Here is a 21851-nt window from a genome sequence, read left to right on the forward strand (position 1 = left end):
AGGCTTGTAGCTCAGCATCCCCAAACTTCCCTGTCTAGCTCATCCCCAGCCCCTCCACTGCAGCCTGGACTCCACCCAGGTACTAGAAGTCAAAATAGCTGACTCCCAAAATCTCTTAAACGATCCCTTGATTCCAGGCCTGGGTCCCACCTCCTGTGATTCGAAGTGTCTGTGGGTCCTATTAATCCAAGATTCTGTAAATGCGGACTCCTTAGAGTCCGACGCATAGGATCCAGACTATAAGCTCCCACCATCCCAAGATTCTGCAGTGCAGCCAGGAGGACACGCTCACCGTTTGTCCGGCCTGGCCTGGACTTGGCAGGAGGTGTCCTGCAGAGCCTCGGCTTGGCTCCAGACACAGGAGATGTTGGCTCTCGAGTTGTAGAAGCATGTGAGCTGGGAAGTGCCTGTTGGGCAAGAGGTCGTGTGAGTGCTGACTGCAGTGCCCACGCCCCGCTGAGGCACGCCCACTGCCCCTGCACCTGGCCCCCACGTTGGCCGGAGGAGGAGGCGGCTAACTCTGACTAGCGGATAATAGACTCGTGGGTCCACTTTAGAGAAGAGGAAATGGAGCCCCAGAGCCTGCAAGTTCCCATAGCAAGCTAAGGCAGGCAGGGACAGAAAGCAGCATGTGCCTGTGGCTTGGAGAGGCGTGTGTGTGTGTGTGTGTGTGCGTGCGCGCATGCATGCGTGTGTGCATTCGGGCACACGTGTCAGGGTGGGGGTCCAGGACAGAGGGTGAGGCAGGAGGCAGCCCCATCACCTCTGCCTCCTTTCCTTCTGGGGAGAGGCTTTAGCAGGGCCTTAGCCACCTCCCCTAGGGAACGCACAGCTGTCCAGATGCCAGGGTCCTTACCGTTCACTGCTGCGGATGCCCAAGGGGTCGCCAGGGACAGGAGGAGGGCGAGGAGGGGCAGATGCCAGGACAGAGCAGGGGCAGCCATTACATCCACAGGATGGAGCTGAGGAAGGAAGCCCTGGGGGAGAGGAGGGAGAGAGAGCCCACGTAAACACACACCCCAGGCCTTGCTGTCCCCAGAGGCAGGCAGGGCTGCCCCCTCAGTATGCGTGGTCTGCACTGCCCTGTGCCAGCCAGCTCAGTCCAGCCCCAGGGCCTTTGTACCTGCTCGTCCCACTGCCCCACACATGCTCACAGCCTTCCTTCAAGTTTCTGCTCCATTGCCACCTCCTCTGAGAGGCCTTCCTTGACTAGACTGCATGAAGAAGCACCCTACTCACCATACCCCCACATTTTCATCATGGCACTATTTATTTGTTGTTTATTGACTGATTTATATTTTCCTCTATCTCTCTTCACAAACATACACAGAGTCATGTAAGCTCACTGAGGACAGGGATTTTTGTGTTTTGTTCATTGCGAGGTCCGCAATTCCTAGAACAGTGCCCAGCACATAGTAGGCATCTGGCAAAAAAAATTCTTGAACAAACAAGTGATGGAATAAAAACAGAGCGAGCTAAAGTCAGTGGGCAGAGGGGCTTCCAGAGGGCTCCAAGCATAGCGCCTGCTTCTGCCCCTCGCTCTCCCTCAAGGGAGTTGAGGCAATGGTATGGAGGCATCAGGACGTGAACTTGGAGAAGCAGAAAAGCAGATAAGAGCTCTGACCTGAAGACTGAAGAGCCCTAGAGAACAGGGGAAACTGAGGCACAGAGGGCTTCAGCTACAGTAGTCTTTATGGAGGACCTTATACACGCTCATACTCCCCTAGGTAGGGGAGCTACCTGGAAGCTCCCTGGAGGCAGAACCAGGTTGGTCACCCAGGTTATTCCCCAGGGAGGAAAGAGACATGAAATCTCTAAGTTTCCCAGAGCCTCTATTACACACTGGCCCCTGGCTGGTGCTTTTTCTTTTCTTTCTCTTTCTGTTTTTTTTTTTTTTATTGAGACGGAGTTTCACTCTTGTTGCCCAGGCTGGAATGCAATGGTGCGATCTCAGCTTACCACAGCCTCCACCTCCCAGGTTCAAGCAATTCTCCTGCCTCAGCCTCCTGAGTAGGTGGGATTACAGGTGCCCGCCACCACCCTGCCTAATTTTGTACTTTTGGTAGAAACAGGGTTTCTCCATGTTGGTCAGGCTGGTCTACAAACTCCGAACCTCAGAAGATCCGTCCGCCTTGGCCTCCCAAAGTGCTGGGATTACAGGCGTAAGCCACCGCAGCCGGTGACCAGCGCTTTTACAGGCATCAGCCCAGGTCACCATCCCTGTTCCTATTCTCTAGGATCTGCACCCAGGACTGCCTGCCACCATGGCCTTTGGCGCCTGGGGAACTACCTTCCCAGTTCAGCCAAGATGCTGCTCTCCTGCCAAGGAGACTTTCAGAGAGGCCCCTCCCGGGGCCCCCATATTTGAGGTCCAATAAGAAATAGTGTCTGCCAGCGCCTCTTCTCAGGGAACCCCTAGCCCACCGTGGAAGCTCCGTTCAGCACACAGGTGAGGCGACCACCACTGTCGCAGGGGAAACGGCCAACCAAGAAATGTGGCTGCTCCCACCCCCTGCAGGGCTGGGTGCATGGAGGGGAAAGAGAAAGCGACCACTCCACTCCGTCAATTCGGGAAGGTGCGGGGACTGCCGCCAGGAGAGTTGGTTGGAGCAGGCAAAGGGGGAGGCAGGGAGATGAGGAGGGCGCTTCCAGGGAAAGACGAGGTGGCCCCAGTCAGAGGGGCGGGGCAGAGGGGAAAGGGGCAGATGAGTCGAGAGCTGGGGAGGAGGTGGCGCATCCTTCCCTCCGTCCTGCCCTCCCATCCCGAGAGCTTCCAAGGCCCCTCGGCATTGGGCTTTGTTGCCGCCTGCTCTTCCCTCTCCAGCAGCTCCCACCTCTTCCTCCCCTTCCCTTCTCTCTCAGTCTCTCAATGGCCTCAGCCCTCAACTTCCAAGGGTCTTCCTCCAGCTCAGCCCCAAGCCCCCACGTCTCTCCTGATGGTCTGCAGGACCCCCTCACAGGGGATGCTCCTGGGCCCAGCAAAAACCCAGCTCATCCCCAGCTCTTCTCCTGTCTGACTTTCAGGTCTGGGACAATTGTACCCTTCCTGTTCCAGGGAACCTTTGTCCTTATACCGAGCCAGCCAGGACACTCCATACACAGGAGGACAGTCCAATGACAACTTGCTGTCTCTTCCTCACCCTCACCAGGCCAGCCCCGTGCCGTACCAACCTGGGCGATGGCATCACCCCATCGGCCGGCTGTCACCTGCCTTCCCTGAAGCCCAACTACCCGCCTCCCTGCCCAGAAACCTTCAGTGGCCCTGTTGCAACCAAAGCCCAAATTCCCGCTTTCGAGGCTTTCTGGGACCGGGACGAGATCAGCGAACCCTACCAGGCTCTGCCCTCACAGAAGCAGGGGTGTGTGCCCAAGCAGAAGCACACATGCACCGCACCTACCCGCCTGCAAAAGCCAGTAGCCCCAGTTGGCCAGGAGACCAACGCTTGTCCTCCAAAGGTCCTTCCCAAGTCTATCCTTTCCCCAGGTCCCCTACAGATCCTACCATCCTTCAAACCCATTTCAAACAGCCCTTCATGCCTTTTTCCACAAAGCCCTCCCTGATTTCCACAATGGAGGGTGAGGTCTTGCTCCTCTGAGCGTCTTGTTCCTTTCTCCAGGCTGGCAGCAGCAGGGCAGCATTGGCCAGGGGTTGGTCCAGCAGGGCACTTGCTCCAGGGACTGCTGGGCACAGGGCCTGGCACACAGTTGGTGCTCAATAAATGCAGTAAAATGAATGCGTGTGGTCAGAGGCCTCAGTACTGCAAAAAAAAAGCAGAGCGCTTTGGGTGGGCCTGGGTTGTCTCACAGCTTACGTCGTAGCCAGTATGGAGCAGGGACACGCGCCCTGGACCCGACAGCCATGGGTTCCATCTCCTAAGGCAGATGTCACAGGAATGAGAGTCAGAGGCCCACACATTGTCAGAGCTGCAAAGGCTCTCTGAGCAAGCCCAGTCCCTTGTTCTACCTTTGGGGACACTGAGGTCCAGAAGTGGAACAGACTTGCTAACGGTCACATCAGGAGCCCAGCACAGAGCTGGGATCAGAACCCACCTGCACGCTGCTTGCCAACCCCTTCACCACACCAAAACCATCGGCTGACAGGTTGCTGTATGCCAGACTCCACTTAAATATCTTTAAATGCTGCAATAAGGGCCTCTGGTGGTGAGACTCCTATTATCTCCATTTTCCAACGTGGAAACTGAGGCACACAGAGGTGAAGTACATTGCCTAAGGTCATGTAGCGGATAAGATGCCCTCCCGGAATCTTAGCCGGGGCAGACTGCCCAGCTCCCAGGCAGGGATCCTCCCCCAGGGAACTCCCCGGACGCGTCTTCCCACCACAACAGCTCACACGACGGTAAACACGCACTGGTAACCTACTAATATTCGTCATACGCACTGAACACTTACTCTGTGCCAGGCCTGGGGCCAAGTGCCTCACATATGCCCAACAGCCTCACATAAGCTGCCCAATGGCTTTATTATCCCATTACACAGATGAGGAAGCTAAGACTCCAAGCCCCTAACTTGCCCAGGATCACATACACAGCAAGAGGCGGAGCAGGTATTCTAGGCACACTCCTGCCAGACACTGGTCCCAAAGGTAAGGCTGCCACCCTCCCTGCCCTGGGAGTCAGGGCCCAGCAGGGCACAGACAGACCAGCAGGTGCATGTCCTGGGTACCATGGGCTCATCCTGGCCTGGCCCATCGTCTCCATGGGAGCATGACCTCCCCAGGGTGGAGGCTGCTCACCTCTTTCTTGGGATCCCCCAGTAGCAGACGGCACAGGGCAGGGACCCCAAAGAGTGCAGAGCCCAACCAGGGGACTCCCACAGCCCCTGAGAGCCTAACCAGGGGACGGACTCCCACAGCCCCTGTGCCCCTTCATGCTTAATCACGCCAGCCTGGCCCTCGGGCAAGGGCACCACCAGTGTTTTGTGTGGGGGTCTCCCTGGTTGCCCCCAGGTAGGGCCCAGCCTCAGGATGACCCCATACCCAGGACAGGACATTCAGAGAGCCCCAGGGTGGGAGGAAGGTGGCGGGGGACAAAGGGGCACAAGGTCAAAGGATGATGAGGGGCAAACCACAGGCCCAGCCTAGAGGCAGCCAGGCAGGCAGAGAAAGTGCTTCTGGAATCTGCTTCCCGCTGGCTGGGCTGCAGCCATGCACAGACACAGCAAAGTCCAGGGGAGGACAGTGTGGGGGTGCCAGAGGGGCTCAGGGCTGAGGGGGTGCCTGGCAGTCACTGAGGCTGCACCCTCATTCTGCAAAGGGGAAGCTGAGTCTCAGGGAGGCCAAGGAACCCACTCAAGGCAGCACGGCGAGGAAAAGCCCAGCCTCAGGTGACAGCAAGAGGAGCACAGGGCCTCAAGTCCAGAGCTCCCTCACCTGGTCCTCAGGCACACCCACACGTGCCCTGTCTTTCATGACTCAAAACTGGTCACACCCACGGATGCCTGTGTCCTCACCACAACCCTGCAAGGTAGGTCTCGCCCCCCCTCCCAATTTGATCCATGCCAGAACTGAAGCCCAGAACGGAGCGGCTGACCCTACCATCTGATTGCCAGTGAGATGCTGCAGCGGACAGGGACTGGGGCCTGCTCCATCTCTGTCCTGAGCTCTCAGGGGCGGTTCAGCATTTAGCCCCCCCAGCAGCCCCATGTGGAGGCTCTAGTATTCCTCCTTTTTGCCAGATGAGAAGACTGAGGCACAGGTCAGCCTCTCGCCCAGGCAAGAAGGGCGTAGAGCTGGGATCTGAACCTGGTCAGATGCAGTCTGGGGCCCCTGCTGCCATCAGGCGTACGTGGTGGCTGGGGCAGGGTGGTAAAGCTCGGGAGCCCGTGGTGCATCCCGCCTGACCTCTGAACTCGATGGGGCGCATGTCCTCCCCTCGTCCCCTCCGGCCACCTCCACCTGCCACCCCACTGCCCCCATATACTGTGTTTGTCTCTTGCTATTTAACTTCAGGGGTTTTCCCAGCCAGGTGTGGGACCCTGGCTGTGGGGGAAGGAAGGGGACCTTGGGGATAGCTCAGCCCCTCACTCCACACCCCCGTCCCCCGAGGTGCTACAAACACAGTTAAGGGTGGGAGGCTTCGGCACCCAGGAGAGGAGAGAGCATGAGCTTGATGCAGCCCCAAAGATGGGGTCCCATCCCCAATGCCTGGAGATGCTACTGACCTTTCCAGCCATGCAGCCGAGGAAGGGACAAACCCAGACTCAAACTCAGGGCTCTGCCTCCAGCCTGGGGCTCACAGAGGCCACATAGCACACTTCATTTCACAGCTGGCTCTCCAAGGGGACCCTCCCCTCCCCGCCTGCTCCACAAGCCTCCTGATGAGCATTCAACACAGAGATGCCTCTCCCAGTATATGGGCCCCATTCCACAAAGGTCAGGAGGGGCTCCCGCCTGTCCCACCCCATACTCGGCACCCTCTCAGGGCACCCAGGCTATCCACCCACCCCTCCTCCACCTTTCCAGGCTGGGGGCCCAGCACACAGGGTCCAGGGAAGCCCCTTATCCCATAACAGCCCCTAGCCTCCCCTGGGTGGGTTGGGAAGGAGGGGTGACCTGGGACTGGGGACTGGATTTTTCTTCAGCCAGGAGCCCTGAGAGCTGGCCCCACTCCTTCCCCAGGGGAATTCTAAGATAAAGTTGGGGGATGGGAGTTTAGGCAGAAACTGCTGGGTGAACTGAGTCTGAGCTGAAAGTTTCTCTGTGACCTTTACTCCCAGCCCCCTGGCTGGTCCACAGGGCCGGGAGGGAGGAGGGGGCATCACCTGGCTGAGACATGGGGCGGTGGCAGCTCGCGCTCTCCAGTCCTCCCCGCTGCTGGGACCGTGGCCATCTCCCCAGGGCCCTGCTCAGCTCTGGCCCAGGAGAAGGCTGCGGCTAAAGACTAAAAGCCCAGGGCCAGCCCACTTCCTGTGCAGAGAATGGAGGGGCAAGGGCTGGGTGGAGAGGCGGGCGGGGAGATGAAGCTTATGAGAAAGCCTGAAACTCCTCAAGCACCCCGGGCCAAGATAAAGATCTGCCTCCTACGCTGGGGGCGGCACACACGAGCGCACGCACACACACACGCACACACAGGCACACACACTCACTTACTCTCAAATACGGGCCTAGCTGCACACAGAAGCCAAGGGAACCTAGACCCTCCGTGTCTCCCCTCCTATGTCACCCCCACACCAACTCCCACAGACTACCCCACACTTCTGGCACCGCCATCCGGTCACACACATACCCACTAACACATAGGCCTCACACAAGCCCGTCCCTCTAGGTGACCCCAGCGCCTCACCCTCCTCCCAGCCTGCAACACACCATCCTTTGGAGATTCCCTTTTCACCCTGCCTTCCAGGAAGCCCCTTACTCCATTTAGCATTCAGAGATGACTGTTTTTTTTTTAATTTTTGATTTCGTGGGTACGTGGAAATGTCTACATTCATGAGGTATACGAGCTATTTTGATACAGGAATACAATGTGTAATAATCACATCGGGGTAAATGGAGTATCCATCACCTTCAGCATTTATCCTTTCTTTTTGTTACAAACAATCCAATTATGCTTTTAGTTATTTTTAAATGTTCAATAAATTATTGTTGACTAAAGGCACCCTGCTCTGCTGTCAGATACTAGATCTTACTCATTCTATTTTTGTATGAGACAAGCATCCTCACTCCCCCTCACCCCCGTTGCCCTTCCCATCTCTATGAATTCAACTGTTTTAATTTTTAGCTCCCAAAAATAAGTGAGCACATGCGAAGTTGTCTTTCTGTGCCTGGCTTGTTTCATTTAATATAATGGCCTCAGTTTCAAACATGTTGTTGCAAAGATAGGATCTCACTCTTTTTCATGGCTGAATAATACTCCATTGCATATGTGTACCACATTTTCTTTATTCAGTCATCTGTTGATGGGTACTAAGGTTGCTTCCAAATCCTGGGTATTGTGGACAGTGCAGGAACAAACATTGAGGTGCAGATGTCTCTTCCAGGCACTAATGTCCTTTCTTCTGGGTGCATACTCAGCCGTAGGATTGCTGGATCATATGGTAGTTCTATTTTTAGAACTAGGTTCCCTATTCTGGTTCATTGGTCAGTGTGCCTGTTTTTATGCTAGTGCATGCTGTTTTGGTTACTGCAGCTCTGTGATATAATTTGAAGTCAGATAATGTGATTTGTCCAGCTTTGTTCTTTTTGCTTAGAATAGCTTTGGCTACTCTGTCTTTTGTGGTTCCATATAAATTTGACGATTATTTTTTCAACTTCTTTGAAGAATGTCATTGGTAATTTGATAGGGATTACATTGAATCTGTATATTTCTCTGGGTAGTGTGGACCTGTCTCCACCAGACAGCCTTAGTCTAGGGCAGAGGGAAGGGCAGAAGAAACAATATTGATTCTTTCAATCCATAAACATGGAATATCTTTTTATTTTTTGTGTCCTCTTCGATTTCTTGCGCCAACGTTTTATAGCTTTCACTGTGGAGGTCTTCCACTGCTTTGGTTACTTTTATTCCTAGTATTTTATTTTATTTGTAGTTATTGCAAATGGAGTTATTTTCTTGATTTCTTTTTCAGATTGTTTGCTGTTGGTGCATAGAAATGCTACCAATTTTTGTACGTTGATTTTGTATTCTGCAATTTAACTGAATTTATCTGTTCTAATAGGTTTTTGGTGGAGTCTTTAGGCATTCCAATTTGGATGCCCTTTCCTTCTTTCTCTTGTCTGTTTGCTCTTGCTAGCACTTCCTAGAGATGACTATCAGGACTTTGTGAACAGTTTGACGGCCACTTATTAAACATTCTAGAGCCTTCATCTTCCTCTCAAGTCATGGTTCCTAATCCTTTTCCCCCTTTTCTGGTGGGGGGAAGGGTGGTATGGGAGCTCAGCTCAGGGCTTTTTTTTTCTTTTTTTTGAGAAGGAGTTTTGCTCTTGTTACCCAGGCTGGAGTGCAGTGGTGCCATCTCAGCTGACTGCAACCTTCACCTCCAGGTTCAAGCAATTCTCCTGCCTCAGCATCTCAGGTAGCTGAGATTACAGGCATGCACCACCATGCCCAGCTAATTTTTTGTGTTTTTAGTAGAAACAGGTTTTCCCTATATTGGCCAGGCTGGTCTCAAACTCCTGACCTCAGGTGATCTGCCCGCGTTGGCCTCCCAAAGTGCTGGGATTACAGCCGTGAGCCACCGCGCCCAGCCTACCGCCTCTCTCAGGGGAGAGAGAAGAGCAGGGAGGGCAGTTCTGCAAACAAGAGAAAGCGGAATTCAAGGTTCTAAAAAGAGAATCAGGCTCAACTCCCATATGCAAAGCTGGCACTGGAAAAGGAGAAGGGTGGAGCAGTGCCACCAGGAGAAGCAGGACTGGAGATCAAGGCTGTGCCCTAGGCCTCCCTGTGCTTCAGTCTGCACACCTATAAAATGAAGGGGCAGAATCGGACAAGAAGGTGTGCATAACACACTTAATGTGGCCACGCCACAGGCTTGCTGTAAGGGCCCGTTCCTTCCACACTGCCCTGCCCTCTCCCCTAGACTAAGGCTGTCTGGCAGCAGGAGAGGATACTGAACACAACAGCCACAACCATCAGAATAATAGCCAACATCTGTTAAGCATCGAATATTCTGGAAGCTTTGCAAGAAATTAGGAACACTGCTTGTCTCAGGGAGGTAAGCCAGGTGAGGAAGGGGTAGGAAGGACACTTTTCTCTATAGACCTTTTTGTATGGCATGAACATATTTCCTGCGCCCAAATAAATGAATTCAGTTAAAACTTTAAAAGCATATATAAAGAAAAAAATGCATCCCCAGCCAAAGCCAGATGTCACAGACCCAGCTTGTAAGGAGCAGCTGCATACAGCAGTTTCATTCATGAGACGACATCCATCTGCCTGGCACGTACTGCCCGGGACTCTTCTTCCTCCTCATCCTGCTTTCCTTCTTTTATGCATTCAACAAGTGTTTACTGAGCATCCCAGATGCCCTAAAGGCCAGCCAGACATAGGAAGCCTGAGGCAGGCAGCCCAGGCCAGTGGGGTAGGGCCAGGGGAGGGGGCCAGGGCTCTCTCCACCCTCGTGCCAGGGAAGGGGAGAACAATGTGGAAGGGCACAGCCCCCACACACAGAGTCTCCTGCCCCAGGTGACAGGGGTGGAGTGGGTTTGTTCTTTTGCCAAGGGTCCCAGCCCAGAACGCCTCAGGTGGAGCGGCAGGGAGTGGGATACGCAGAGAACAATCTTCCTTTGCATCCTCTACGTAACACCTCGTGGCCTGTGGGAGCACGTAGGAAGGAAATCTGGTGGAATGCATCCCCAGGCCTCCCCGTGCACTTTCCTCCCGGATTCAGCTAGGCTCCGCTTCCCAGCCTCCCTTGCAGTGAGCTGGGGCTCAGGGACCGAGCCTGGCCAATAGGGTGTGGGAGGAAGTGATGTGTTCTAGTTCTAGGCCTAAAAAACATCTTCCTTTGTGGTGGCTCACACCTGTAATCCCAGCACACAGGGAGGCCGAGGCAGGCAGACTACCAGGTCAGGAGTTCAAGTCCAGCCTGGCCAACATGGTGAAAGCCCGTCTCTACTAAAAATAGAAAAAATCAGCCGGGTGTGGTGGTGCACACTTGTAATCCCAGCTACTCAGAAGGCTGAGGCAGGAGAATCACTTGAATCTGGAAGGCAGAGGTTGCAGTGAGCTGAGATAGCACCACTGCACTCCAGCCTAGGCGACAGGGTGAGACTCTGTCTCAAAAAACAAAAAACAAAAAAACAAAAAAACCTCCCCTTTGATCCTCCTGTGTCTATTAATCCCTCTATCTCTTTCTCTCTCTCCCCTCCCCTGCCAGAATCCAGAGAAGTTTTGGATACAGGGGCTGGAGTCCCCTGGAGGACAGGCCCTCACCCCTCCTCAGACAATTCACACTGGGCTATTGCTTGAGTGAAAAAAATGAAACTCTGTTGTTGGGCCTTTGAGCCCTAGGGGCTGCTGTTCCTGCTCTCTCTGACTCATACAGTCTGTTCCCCAGGTGCCAAAGCTGAACCTGAAACCAGGTGAGGAGGGGTGAGACGGGATGCCAGCAGAAGCCTAGAGGCCTGGGTGACCAGCGGGGGTGTGCGCAGAGGTGCCCCTACTTTCTTCAGTGCCCCCACCCCTGCTCGGAGCCGTGTCATCTCCCACCTCAGCAGGCCCATGGTGGTCTCCACCCTGGTCTCCCTGTTTCTATTAATACTCCGGACTCTCTGTTCTGTTCTCTACTCAGTGGCCAGAGCAACCTTTCCCAAACCCAAATCAGGTCATTTTACCCCCCAGCAACACCCCATCACACACACTCAACCTTCCCAGCGCATTCACAGTAAAATCCAAACTCTCAGTCTTGACCCGCACGTCCTGCAGGGGCTGCCCCACCTTCATCTCTGACCCTGTCTCCTGTGCTTTCGCGCTCTGTCAGGGCTTTGTGCGTGCTGAGCCTGCTCTTTCCTTGCCATTTGACAGGCCAGGAAACCAGGGCTCATGAGTCATCCTACCAGAAAGTGGCAGAGCCAGGATTAGAACCTGGTTTGTCCCAGAGGACATCTGATTCTCTCTGAGGCAACCTGAGATGTAATCCAGAAGCTTCTCTGACGGCTGGACCCTGACAGAGCCCACTCAGGTCTGCCCAGATCTGGGTCTCAGGAGCGCTGGGGGTTGGACCCAGTCTCCTCCAGGAGGCTCCCGCCTTGCTCCTATAACTACTTCCCTTGCATCTTCCACATCCCCACCTGACCCTCTGCATCCTCATGGGGCCAGCTGGGAACAACCGCCTCACACCCTCTGCTTCCAGGCACCCAGCCTCACCACCGCTAGACTCAGACCCCCCTTTCATAGGGGCCATGGAACAAGCACATATTGGGGTCTTGCAGCCCTGATGTCCCGTGCTGACTGTGATTTTTCCCCTCCCCATCACGGGGCTACCTCTTTTGGAGGCCAAGCCAGACCGCATCCTCCTCAGACCTGTATCTGCCAAACGCCCCACCGTCCCTCTCCCTGCTCACTGGAGTGCTCGGCCCTTGCGCTCAGCCTTCCTCTCCACTCCACTCCGCGCTGTGGCCTCCACCCTCCTGTTCCCTCCGATCTGCTCCACACCAGTCCCACGCGCAGGCCCGCACTTGCACCCTGCCATCATTCTGCCCTGTGTTAACCCAGGCCCCTTAACCACCGCCTCAGCCCACCCCCTTGCTCCCATCACCCCTTCACTCTGCAGCAGTGTCCCAGTTAGGATGGAGTTCAGCTGCGTGTGTCCCGAGGACAGAAGAAGAAAACAGTGACCTAAAATAAGAGAAGGTTTTATTTCTCTCTGACATAAAAGAAGTCCAAAGGCAAGCCGTCCAGGTTAGGTGGGGTGGCTTTATGATGTCAGGATCCTGAGCTAAATCTGTCTCGCTACTGGGGCCTCTTCAATATCGTTCTCCCACCTCCTCATAGACCAAGAGAGCTGTTCAAGCTCCACCCATCACGTCTGCATTCCTGCAGATGGAAGGGTGAGGAAGGAGAGAAGGAAGGCTCGCCTCTGCCTGTTAAGGATCCTTCTCCAAAGCTGCTCTTGACACTTCTAATGTACCTCCCGTTGGCTATGCTTGAGTCACATGACCAGCCAAGCTGCAGAGGAGGCTGGGAGATGCAGCCGGATATAAGTAGAGGGCACACAGGCAGGGGAGCAGGTTTGGGGGCGTCATTCACTGTTGACCACTCAGGTCAACATAGAGGGGGTAAGGGGAGCGTATGCGTGTGAAGGCAAGCCTGCCTGTGTGTGAGGGCCTATGCGTGGTGTGCATTTGTGAAGGGGCGTGGGAGTGTATCTGTGAACTATTGCATACCTGCACTGAGCCGCTCTGCCAGGAGCCCTGGAGACTGCTAGTAGCCAAGTCCACCAGTCAGTTTCCTAACCTGAAACTGCCCGAGTCACCAGACCCATGGGACCACCCATCCGCCCTCTTCACTATTCAGAGAGCGCCCAGAGAGGGGAGGATTCTGTCCACAGCTGCAACACTGTGTTGGCAGCAAGACGGACTCCTCACAGTCAGGTCAGCGTCCTGTGACGGGGACAGGCAGGAAAGCCCCAAAGACCCTCTCCCGGTACCCACAGTGGCTTCTGCTTTTCCCGTGGGAAACAGGTAGAGTGAAAACATTCTCTTTGCTTTTTCTTCTTCTTCGGCAGGTTTCACCAAAATCTGCGATCTTTCTCAGAAGGCAATCTAGGTGTTGCTGTGAGGAAAAGGACGTGTGATATTTGCAAAGTGTCTGTGAGAAGTTCCTCTCTAACGAGAAGTAACGCTTGCTTGCTTTTTTTTCTTCGTGTTTTTATTAAAGAATTGGAAAAAATAAAAATGTCCCTCTAAGAAGGTGATGCCTGCCTGTCACCATTGCCTGCAACATCTGCTTGGATGTTGCAAAAAACTGGGTCAGAAACATGGTCTCACTCAGGAGTGGTGATGCCCCCAGTCGGGCCTGGTTCCAGGAGCCAGCCACCCTGGGCCCCTGGAGAACAGGAGACCTTGAACTCCCCCGAGCCGGAAAGAAGCCCATTTCAGGCAGGAGGAAGGAGCAAGACAGGCTAAATCTGGATATCACCTGGCCCTACAGCGTGTAGAGAGAGAAACTGTAAAACCTCTGCCTCTGGGTCTCTGCCTCTTGGAGTCCTAGCATTTGTGCTCCGTTACCATCTCAGGAGTCTAAACAAGGTGAGGCCGAGAGAAGAGAGAGGCAGCTGCATTTGGGCAGAACCTAAAATACACCACAGTGAGGATGAAGAGAAGACCTCCCCCAGAACTAAGGGGCCGAACTGAGCCTGCAGAAAGGGAAGACCTGGACTAGGGCAAAGCCTCCAAAAGTGACAGGCCAGTGACAAGGATTTACGGAGAAGGACCCCTCAACTTCGGGGGGCACTCGGGGTGCTGGCTTGGGGGCCCCCTGTTGTTATTCCCATGGCCCCCGTGTCTGCAGCCCAAAGCCTTCCCCACCTGTCTGCTCACATAGGTGCCTGGCCAAGTTTAAAACACGATTCTCTCGACATTAGTTCTATGTATACAGGTTTGTGGCCGTTAATTCTAACTTAAACATGCAACGAAACTCTGCCACCACAGCTGGGCCATGTGTGGGGAAGGGGCACTTTCAGAGGGAGGAGTGAAGCTGAAGGCAGCATTGACAAAGGGACCCTCTGCCAGGCCTGTTTCTTCTCAGGTGCTGTCCTGGATATCTAGTTTACATCGTGAGTGCACTGCATCTTTGCAAACCTTTATTGTTTTGGAGGCACCTTCTTCTTTAGAAGTCTCCTACCCCAATCAGTAGGCTGAAACTGCTTTTCTAGCCTCCCTTGCAGCTAGGGCATAAGCATGTGACCAGGCTGCCCAATCAGAAGCCTACATTCCAGACCTCAGGCTGGGAAAGTGAGCATGTGACCAGGTTCCTTCAATCAGAAGCCTCAGCACCAGACCTCAGGCTAGGAGATCACGTGACCAGGTTCCCCCAATCAGAAGCCTGAGTTCCAGACCACAGGCTGGGAAAGCAAGCATGTGACCAGGCTCCCCCAATCAGAAGCCTCAGCTCCAGACCTCAGGCCTGAAGAGTGAGCACGTGATTAGGCTCCTCCAATCAAAAGCCTCAGCTCCAGGCCCATGAGGCTGGTGAGGGTGGCATGGGAACATTGCATTCAAGACGCAGCAGTTCTCCAAGCCTCTCCAAGCTTCTCTATGCCTGACTCGCAGGTCCTGCCAGAGATTCCTGAGCTTCAGAATATCCTGAATGATTCCTTTTCTAATGACAGTAGGCAGTAGAGTTTTTGCAACTGAAATTCTTAGCTGACACAGGTGCCTTAGCCAAGCACAGGACGCATGCATTTAGGGCAGATGTCAGATTTAAAGTCATCTTTAATTACAGCAAGGACTGACCATGTTGGGTGATGTGGATAGAGTGAGAGGGCAGCAAGGGGAAGTGTGCCCACCCCATGGTTTTCTCTCTGTGGGCTTTGGAATAGGACCAGTGTTGTACCACAGGCCCTGGCGCCAGTCTGGGCGCTGGATGCTCAAGGACAGCACAGAAGGTCTAAGATAAAAACCTCCTCTGCCTAGTGTACTGGTGGAGTAGGTGATCCAAAAATGGGGGAGAGCTGACCCTGAGCTCACAGCCCAATGACTTGCAAGAAGGCTACCTGAATGCCCACTTGGAAGGCCTGGTGAGGCCCATGCACACACCAGTTGGCTAGCTGACCTTGAACCTGTCTTGCTAACTGGTTTCTACTTTGGGTGGCTGCTGAGTGAAGAGGTTGCCAGAGCTATCAGAACCAGCAGGGGCCCCCATGTTTGGTGAGTGGCTGGTTTCACTTTCAAAGTGAGTTAGAGACAGTCCCAGTGTGAATCCTCTGCCACACAGTCACAAACTCGCTCTGGTTGCTCGGAATCAGGTCAGGCACAGGCTCTGTTTACCAAACTCTTGTTCCCTGGAGGACCCTGCATCTCTGACCCCCACCCCACCCCTCTACCCCAGATCAGAGTTCCTACCACATGTCAGGGGTACTGGGGAGGGGACAGGGGATTGTGAGGGCCAAAGGTCACCTCTTTGATTGACCCCATCTACCCCCGCCTTCCTAGTTCTATACACCTTCTCACGCTCTGCCCCGGAGTCAAACTACCAACACCCACACCCCAGCCTCAGACCATGAGAACACTCATTTCTTCCCTTCAGTTCCACTTCGTTTTAGTCCCACCCCTGTCCCCAGGCCAGAGGTTCCTCCCAAGGGGCATGACCACTGGACTGAGCATCTGCAGGCCTAACTTTGAGCCTCAGCGGTGCCGTCAACTCACTACGGTACCTCCCTGCAGTCGTCACTGCTCTGGAGCTGCAGACCCCAGGAACACGCTGCAGCTTGAGCCCCACAGAACTAAAGGATCTGCAGTGGCTCTCAGGCTCTGGAGGTAGCTGAAGACCCAGACCTCAGGGATGGGCAGACTCCAGACCAGGCACACCCACAGCTGAGTGTGGTCCAGCTGCAGAGGCCCCTTTGAGGCACCAACCTCCAGCCATTTCCTGGCTTTATTCCCTAGCATTCCAAGAGTCTCACTGGCTAAGATCAGGTCAAATGCCCACCCTCCAGCTGGAAAGGGTGGGGTACTTTGATGGACGGCTCAACCAAGACTTCACCAAATGCAGGAAGGTAACTCCCCAAAGAGAAATGGGGGGCCGCTTCTAGAAGCAGGAGGCCAGATGCCTGCTGAGCAAGCAGGAACCAAAGGTGCCTGGCCTCCCTGCCCTGCAAGGACAGGCTTGGGTTGGATGATCCCAGAAGCTCTCCCAGGAAAGGTATGCTCTGATTGGAGGAATCCAAACTGGGTACCTTGCCTCCCTCAAGAGAGGAGAGACTCTTCTCAGCCCTTGGGAGGGGCTCCTGGCATGAGGATGCTTTACACCCCACCCTGAGGCCCCCCCATTTGGGAGAAAGCCAGGCAGGGTCAGGCTGCTACCTGAGTGGAACAGAGGGACGCTCCTTTCTGCCACCCACATGGGCATGAGCCTGTGACCTTGATTTCATGGGCCTCCGGGAACTCATGAGCAAATCCGAAAGCAGCAGGGGACGAAGGGCCCCAGACTTGTCACCCTCTCACTGGGCCAGGCTGGAGGAAACAGACCAGCTCATTCCTCAGCGCCTGGAGCTGCTCTGTGAGAAACGGCCCCAAACTGGAGCTCAGGTGGCAGCCAGGGGCACAGGCCAGGGGTGCCATGGCCACTGCTCACCCACAAAGGTGCTCTGCTGTTCCCACATCGCTTTCTGTAGGTCGCACATGGGACCCCTGGAAACAGCCCTGAGACTGTCACCCCCACACGTGAGGGTGCGTGAGGAGGGGCGGTGTGCCGAACAGAGTGGAAAGCGACACTCAGCCACACAGCCCTCAACACAGGGTTCTCCCTCTGTGCCCTCTGCCCATCAGCCCCTCCACTTCACCCCCAACCTCCTCCACCTCTCCAAAAGTACCCGAGAAACCCCGCCTCACTCCTCCCCAAGCCAGGTGTCAGGGACCAGAAGAGACGTGGCCAGCACACGAGGGGTCAGAGGAGGGAGCAGAGTGGGGAGGGAGTGCGGGGCCTCTTTGATCAGGAGGATGTGGTCAGTGGCTCCGGACCTGTGACTCCGGCCCAGAGGTGCTGCTAACACTCTGGCTGAAGCCACCTGTGCTGCTCCTGCAGGAAGCAGTGTGGCAGGAGTGAGGGGTGCGGGGCCGAGTGGCAGGGGTCGGGGGGCACGGTAGAGAGGGATGGTGGAAGCTGTGAGATGTGTGGCTTAGGTTGTGAAGCTCACATCAAGCCTGGACACTCAAGTGAGTGGGCCGGGCACGTCACCTCTCCCCACTGGGCCATCTTCCTGTTTTTAAAATTCACCTCCTGTCTATCCCCTCAGGCCCAGAATGCAGACCACCAAGGAGGTTCTAACAGCCCACCTCAGAGACCTCAGAGGCTCCAGCATCCCAAGGCTTCAGAGACCAGAGGGCCGCCAGGGATGCAGAGGGCAGAATGCTACAGGGCAGAAAGTTCTAGAAGCATAGCCTTCCCAGGGAGGTACTAGGTAACTCCTCTAACCCTTACTATGCACCAGGCCCTATTCTAAGTATATGTGTTAATTCCCAATTATCCCAAGTGCAGTCTGAGGTCCAAGAGCATCAGCGTCCCCTGGTAGCTGGTTAGAAATGCAGACGCCCAGGCCCCAGCCCAGACCTCCTGAGTCAGAATCCGCATTGTCACCACATCCCCAAGAGACTCAAGTGCACACCGAAGTTTGAGAGGCTCCGTGTTATCTCAGTGATCCTGACATCAACCCTTGCAGACAGGGACCCTCATCCTATTTTGCAGATGAGAAAAACTGAGGCACGGGGAGGTTACATAACGCACCCAAGGCCACACAGGTGATAAGTGTCAGAGGTGGGATATGGGCCTGGGCCATCTGGCTCCTAAGTGCACGTTCCTAACTGCCAGGCCGCCACCGCCTTTGGAAGAAGAGAGCCATGGGAATTTGAGCTATGACTGGCCGCATCTGTGCCTGCTCCGGCTGTGCGGCTCTGGCCTTCCAGAACCCACTCTGTCCTTCCCACTGTTTCTCTGACCCTGGCCTCTCCAGGGAGAGTGAATCATGATTTTCCCAGGCATGGAAGGTAGGAACACGTGCCAGTCAGCATGGTGCAATCGTCAAGCATCTGAATTATCCCGGCTCAGGGCTGGGAGTGATGGCGGCCACAAAAGATACCCAAGACCCCACACAGCCCTCAAGGACCCCAGAGTCGAGTTGCAGAGACAGGAAATAGGCATGGGAACGAATGCAATGTAACCGCAGCTAAAGTGTGTATGAGATGTGCCGACAATCCCTGAGCAGCTGACTCTTCAGGGCAGGCTTCATGGAGGAGAGGGCTTTGAGCCAGGCCAACCCAGGGCAAGTACCAGAGGGGCAGAGGCAGGGAGGATGCGGATGCAGAACAGCCTGAAGCAGACACCTGGAGCAGAAAACATCCTGAAGCCACCCATCCGCAGCTCCCCCCACAGCCTCTCCCCAGAGTGCCAGACTCCCCTGAATTCTCCCTATGGCAGGGAACTCATGCCTCGCTGGAGGAGCGAGCCCATGACCTGTGTGGTGTGCACAGGTGTGTGCGTCTGTGCCACGGGTGTGTTCTTTCCAGAACGTCTGTGCACAAGTGGACCTCCTTTGTACAAACGTGGGCCGTGCAGATCCTGCTCGGCAGATAGCTAGGCAGGGCGAGATGACCCCCTCCCCGCACAGGTTCAAGGTCTCTCTGCTGCACTGGACAGGGCTCCTCCACCCTTAGGCCCTTGAAGTCTTGGATCCTTGGAAATGCCCCCACTACTGGGGGGACCCTCCACTGCACCAAAGGACCACAATGGAAAGGGGCCCCTCAACACCTAAGCCTCCCCGCCCCCCACCTCCTGCTGAGAGGAAGCCCAAAACTGGCGCATCCACGCAGACAGCCACATGCCCCCTTTGAAGGCACTGTGTCGCTGCGTGTGTTAAACACAGAGCCTGTGCTTCCTGCGCCAGAAGCGAGGCTGAGATGCACTCCACGCATTCAGCCGTTGAACCCTCATTGCAGCTACAGGAGCTCTGCCCCACCGCTGTTCCATTCCCACTGTGGGGGAGGGTGCCCAGGCCTTGGGAGGGATCAGGAGCACGTAGAGTCACGCTCTGGGCTCCACATACCGGATGCCTTTTCCCCCATCTGGACTGCCCACCTACCTCAGGACTCTGCATGCAGAAGGCACTCAATCATTGCTTTAAGAATAATTGAGTTAGAAAGCAGCAGGGCACCATGACGGGTGCGCCCAGAAGTTGCCAGCAGAGGGCAGTGCGCACTCCTCCCCAGCCTCCACCAGACTTGTTCTGCAGGAGGGAAGTGAGGTCGCAGCCAGGAGCATGGCCACGCTGGACAGGGTCTGCTGCCCCCCTGGAAGTCCCAAGTGCCCACAGGGACAAGCAGGGGAAGCAAGCTGGGCCCCCGCTTCTGGGAAGACAGCATGAGGGCAGCCCGAGGAAAGACAGCCAAGACCAGCCAATCTGCGAGGGGTCTCAGAGGCTCTCAGATCCAGCTCCTCGGGGCCTAGGTGATGATGTGTCTGGGCTCAGAGAGAGGCAGCGCTCAGCCTCAGGTCACACAGCAGGGCAGGAGTGTGAACTCTGGCCTCCAGCCTCTCAGGTCTCCTCATCTCTCACCTAAGCCCCAGACTCAGAAAAGGACACTCCACCCAAGCAGTTTCTCACCTTCCCCTTAGTTGGTATAGAAATGGGTGCACCTCCTTCTCCTGGTACCCACGTTTAGAGTTTCCAGGACAGCCTCTGGCCTGCCTTCTGCCCCTCCTGTATCTCTTTCCTCAGCCATGGGTGACGGCGCCCCTGCCCAGACCAGCTCTGACTGCCACCAAGTGCCAAGCACTCACAGTCCTCTGCCCCAGCCCCAGTCGGCACCCTCAGTCTCGTCCTGCCATCCCTCTGCCTCCTGAGTCCCTCCCTGAGTCCTGTGCCCTCAGCCCCAGCCACTACCCTTGTAAAGGGAAAATCAGAACCCCCCACATTTCCTGCTGCACTTACGCAGCACCCAGTTCTCCTCACCATGGAAGGCCCAGCCCTGTGGCCTCTCTGGCTTCTTCTCTCCTTGCCCCATGGCCCCTGGCTGCCTGGCAATTCCTGGAAGGTTCCAAGCCCTACCCCGTCTCAGTCCCCTGCCCACGTTCTCTCTGCCCCAGACTTTCTCCGCTCCAGACCGCTTTCTCAGGGCAGCCTTCCCAGCCCCTCACACATCTAAAGTGGGCACTGCCCTGCTCTGCCCATCCCCAGAGCAGGTGCTCATATTCCCAATCCACTGGGCATAGGTGGGAGGATTTCCCTGGTGTCTGTCTTCCTGGCTGGACTGTGGCACCTCAAGGCCACAGGTGAAGGGCACAGAGTCCCACAGCCTCTCTGAGCTTAAAGCTTTGTGTGACTCAGGGTAGGCATTCAAACCGTTTGTTGAAAGATGGGAAGGAAGGGAGGAAGGGAAAGGGGGCGGGAGGGAGGGAAGGGGTGCGGGAGGGACAGAGGGCAGTCTTTGTGTTTTGCTGAGGCTGTGTCTGTCCCTCCTTGTGTGACTTCAGTAAGGATTTACTGATCACCTGCCTGCAGCACCTTGCTGGCCACTGTGGGAATGGCGAGGATATGTGGGGTTTGAACTCTAACTCAAGGTACCTTCTCTTGATATGGGGGTAGGACAAATATGCAAATAATTATAACTGAGGAAATCATGTCAGTGTGGTGACCCTTGGCCTCAGCTTCCAAAACAGTCCTGGTATCAGGTGAGAAAAGTAGACTCAAATGCATGCGATTTGATTCTGAGCCGGCTACGGCTTTATTAAATAAAGTAAAAACAGAAAAAATACTTTTTCAGGCTGTCTGTGCAATTTTGTCTTTAGAAAATGTGGTCATAGGCCGGGCGTGGTGGTTCACACCTGTCATCCCAACGCTTTGGGAGGCCGAGGAGGGCGGATCATGAGGTCAAGAGATCGACTGGTGAAACCCCGTCTCTACTGAACATACAAAAGTTAGCCAGGCGTGGTGGCACGTGCCTATAGTCCCAGCTACTCGGGATGCTGAGGCAGGAGAATCGGTTGAACCCGAGAGGCAGAGGTTGCAGTGAGCCGAGACTGCGCTGCTGCACTCCAGCCTGGCGAGAGAGCAAGACTCCGTCTCAAAAAAAAAAAGAAAAAGAAAAAAATGTGGTTATGAGTATAAGAGGCACAGAGCATGCCCAGGTTGAAACACATGCAAATGACAAAACACAAAAACACAAATCCAGAAATAGAGCCTGGCTTGACTGGAGCCAGAGGGGAGGTTCCATAGGGTGTGGCATCGGTGCTGTGGGCAGTGGATCAGTGTGCAAAGGCAGCGAGGGCTTCGCCCCATCCCACCGTGTTCCCTTCCTAGCTGTGTGATCTTGGATAAGCTCCTTTACCTCTCTGAGCCTCCGTTTCCGCATCTGAAACATGGGACTACTCCCCACCTCTTAGGTTCATGAGGATGGCATGAGATCGTGCATACATAGAAGCCAGTCCCACAGTACCTGGCGTGCAGAGGACACCTGAGGAATGCTGGGTTCTTCTTCTTCTCCGGGTGGATAGGGGCGAGCGTTCCATAGGCAGGGATGGGTCCAGAGAAACGGCCCGAGAAAGAGGGAGCTGCAGGAGCCAAGGCACAGAGTAGGCGGCCTGAGGCAGGCGGGAAACAGCAATTATCGCCAGAGCCTCGTATTTCTCCAGCTCCATCTCCTTCTCTCCGTGCCCAAGGCCAGAGGGGTTCCGTTTACAGAG

General features: G+C 55.1%; 1 protein-coding gene across 2 annotated transcripts in view; it reads right to left on the reverse strand.

Moving 5' to 3' along the window:
• IL2RB (interleukin 2 receptor subunit beta) overlaps window positions 1–13212 on the reverse strand; it is a 30537-nt gene extending 17325 nt beyond the window's left edge. Inside the window, exons 1-3 of one of the 2 annotated variants that reach the window (XM_037731509.1) lie at window positions 13109–13212; window positions 857–977; window positions 293–407 (exon numbers count right to left, since the gene is read on the reverse strand). In XM_037731509.1, the coding sequence (XP_037587437.1) occupies window positions 293–407; window positions 857–977; window positions 13109–13153 (281 nt within the window). In that variant the 5' untranslated portion in view covers window positions 13154–13212. Of the gene's footprint in view, window positions 1–292; window positions 408–856; window positions 978–6780; window positions 6954–13108 lie in introns of those variants that run through there. The other variant, XM_017508922.2, reaches the window with a different exon arrangement.
• Between the last annotated feature and the right edge of the window lie 8639 nt (window positions 13213–21851).

Source organism: Cebus imitator, unplaced genomic scaffold (genome assembly GCF_001604975.1).
Source record: "Cebus imitator isolate Cc_AM_T3 unplaced genomic scaffold, Cebus_imitator-1.0 Scaffold404, whole genome shotgun sequence".
Taxonomy (NCBI): domain Eukaryota; kingdom Metazoa; phylum Chordata; class Mammalia; order Primates; family Cebidae; genus Cebus; species Cebus imitator.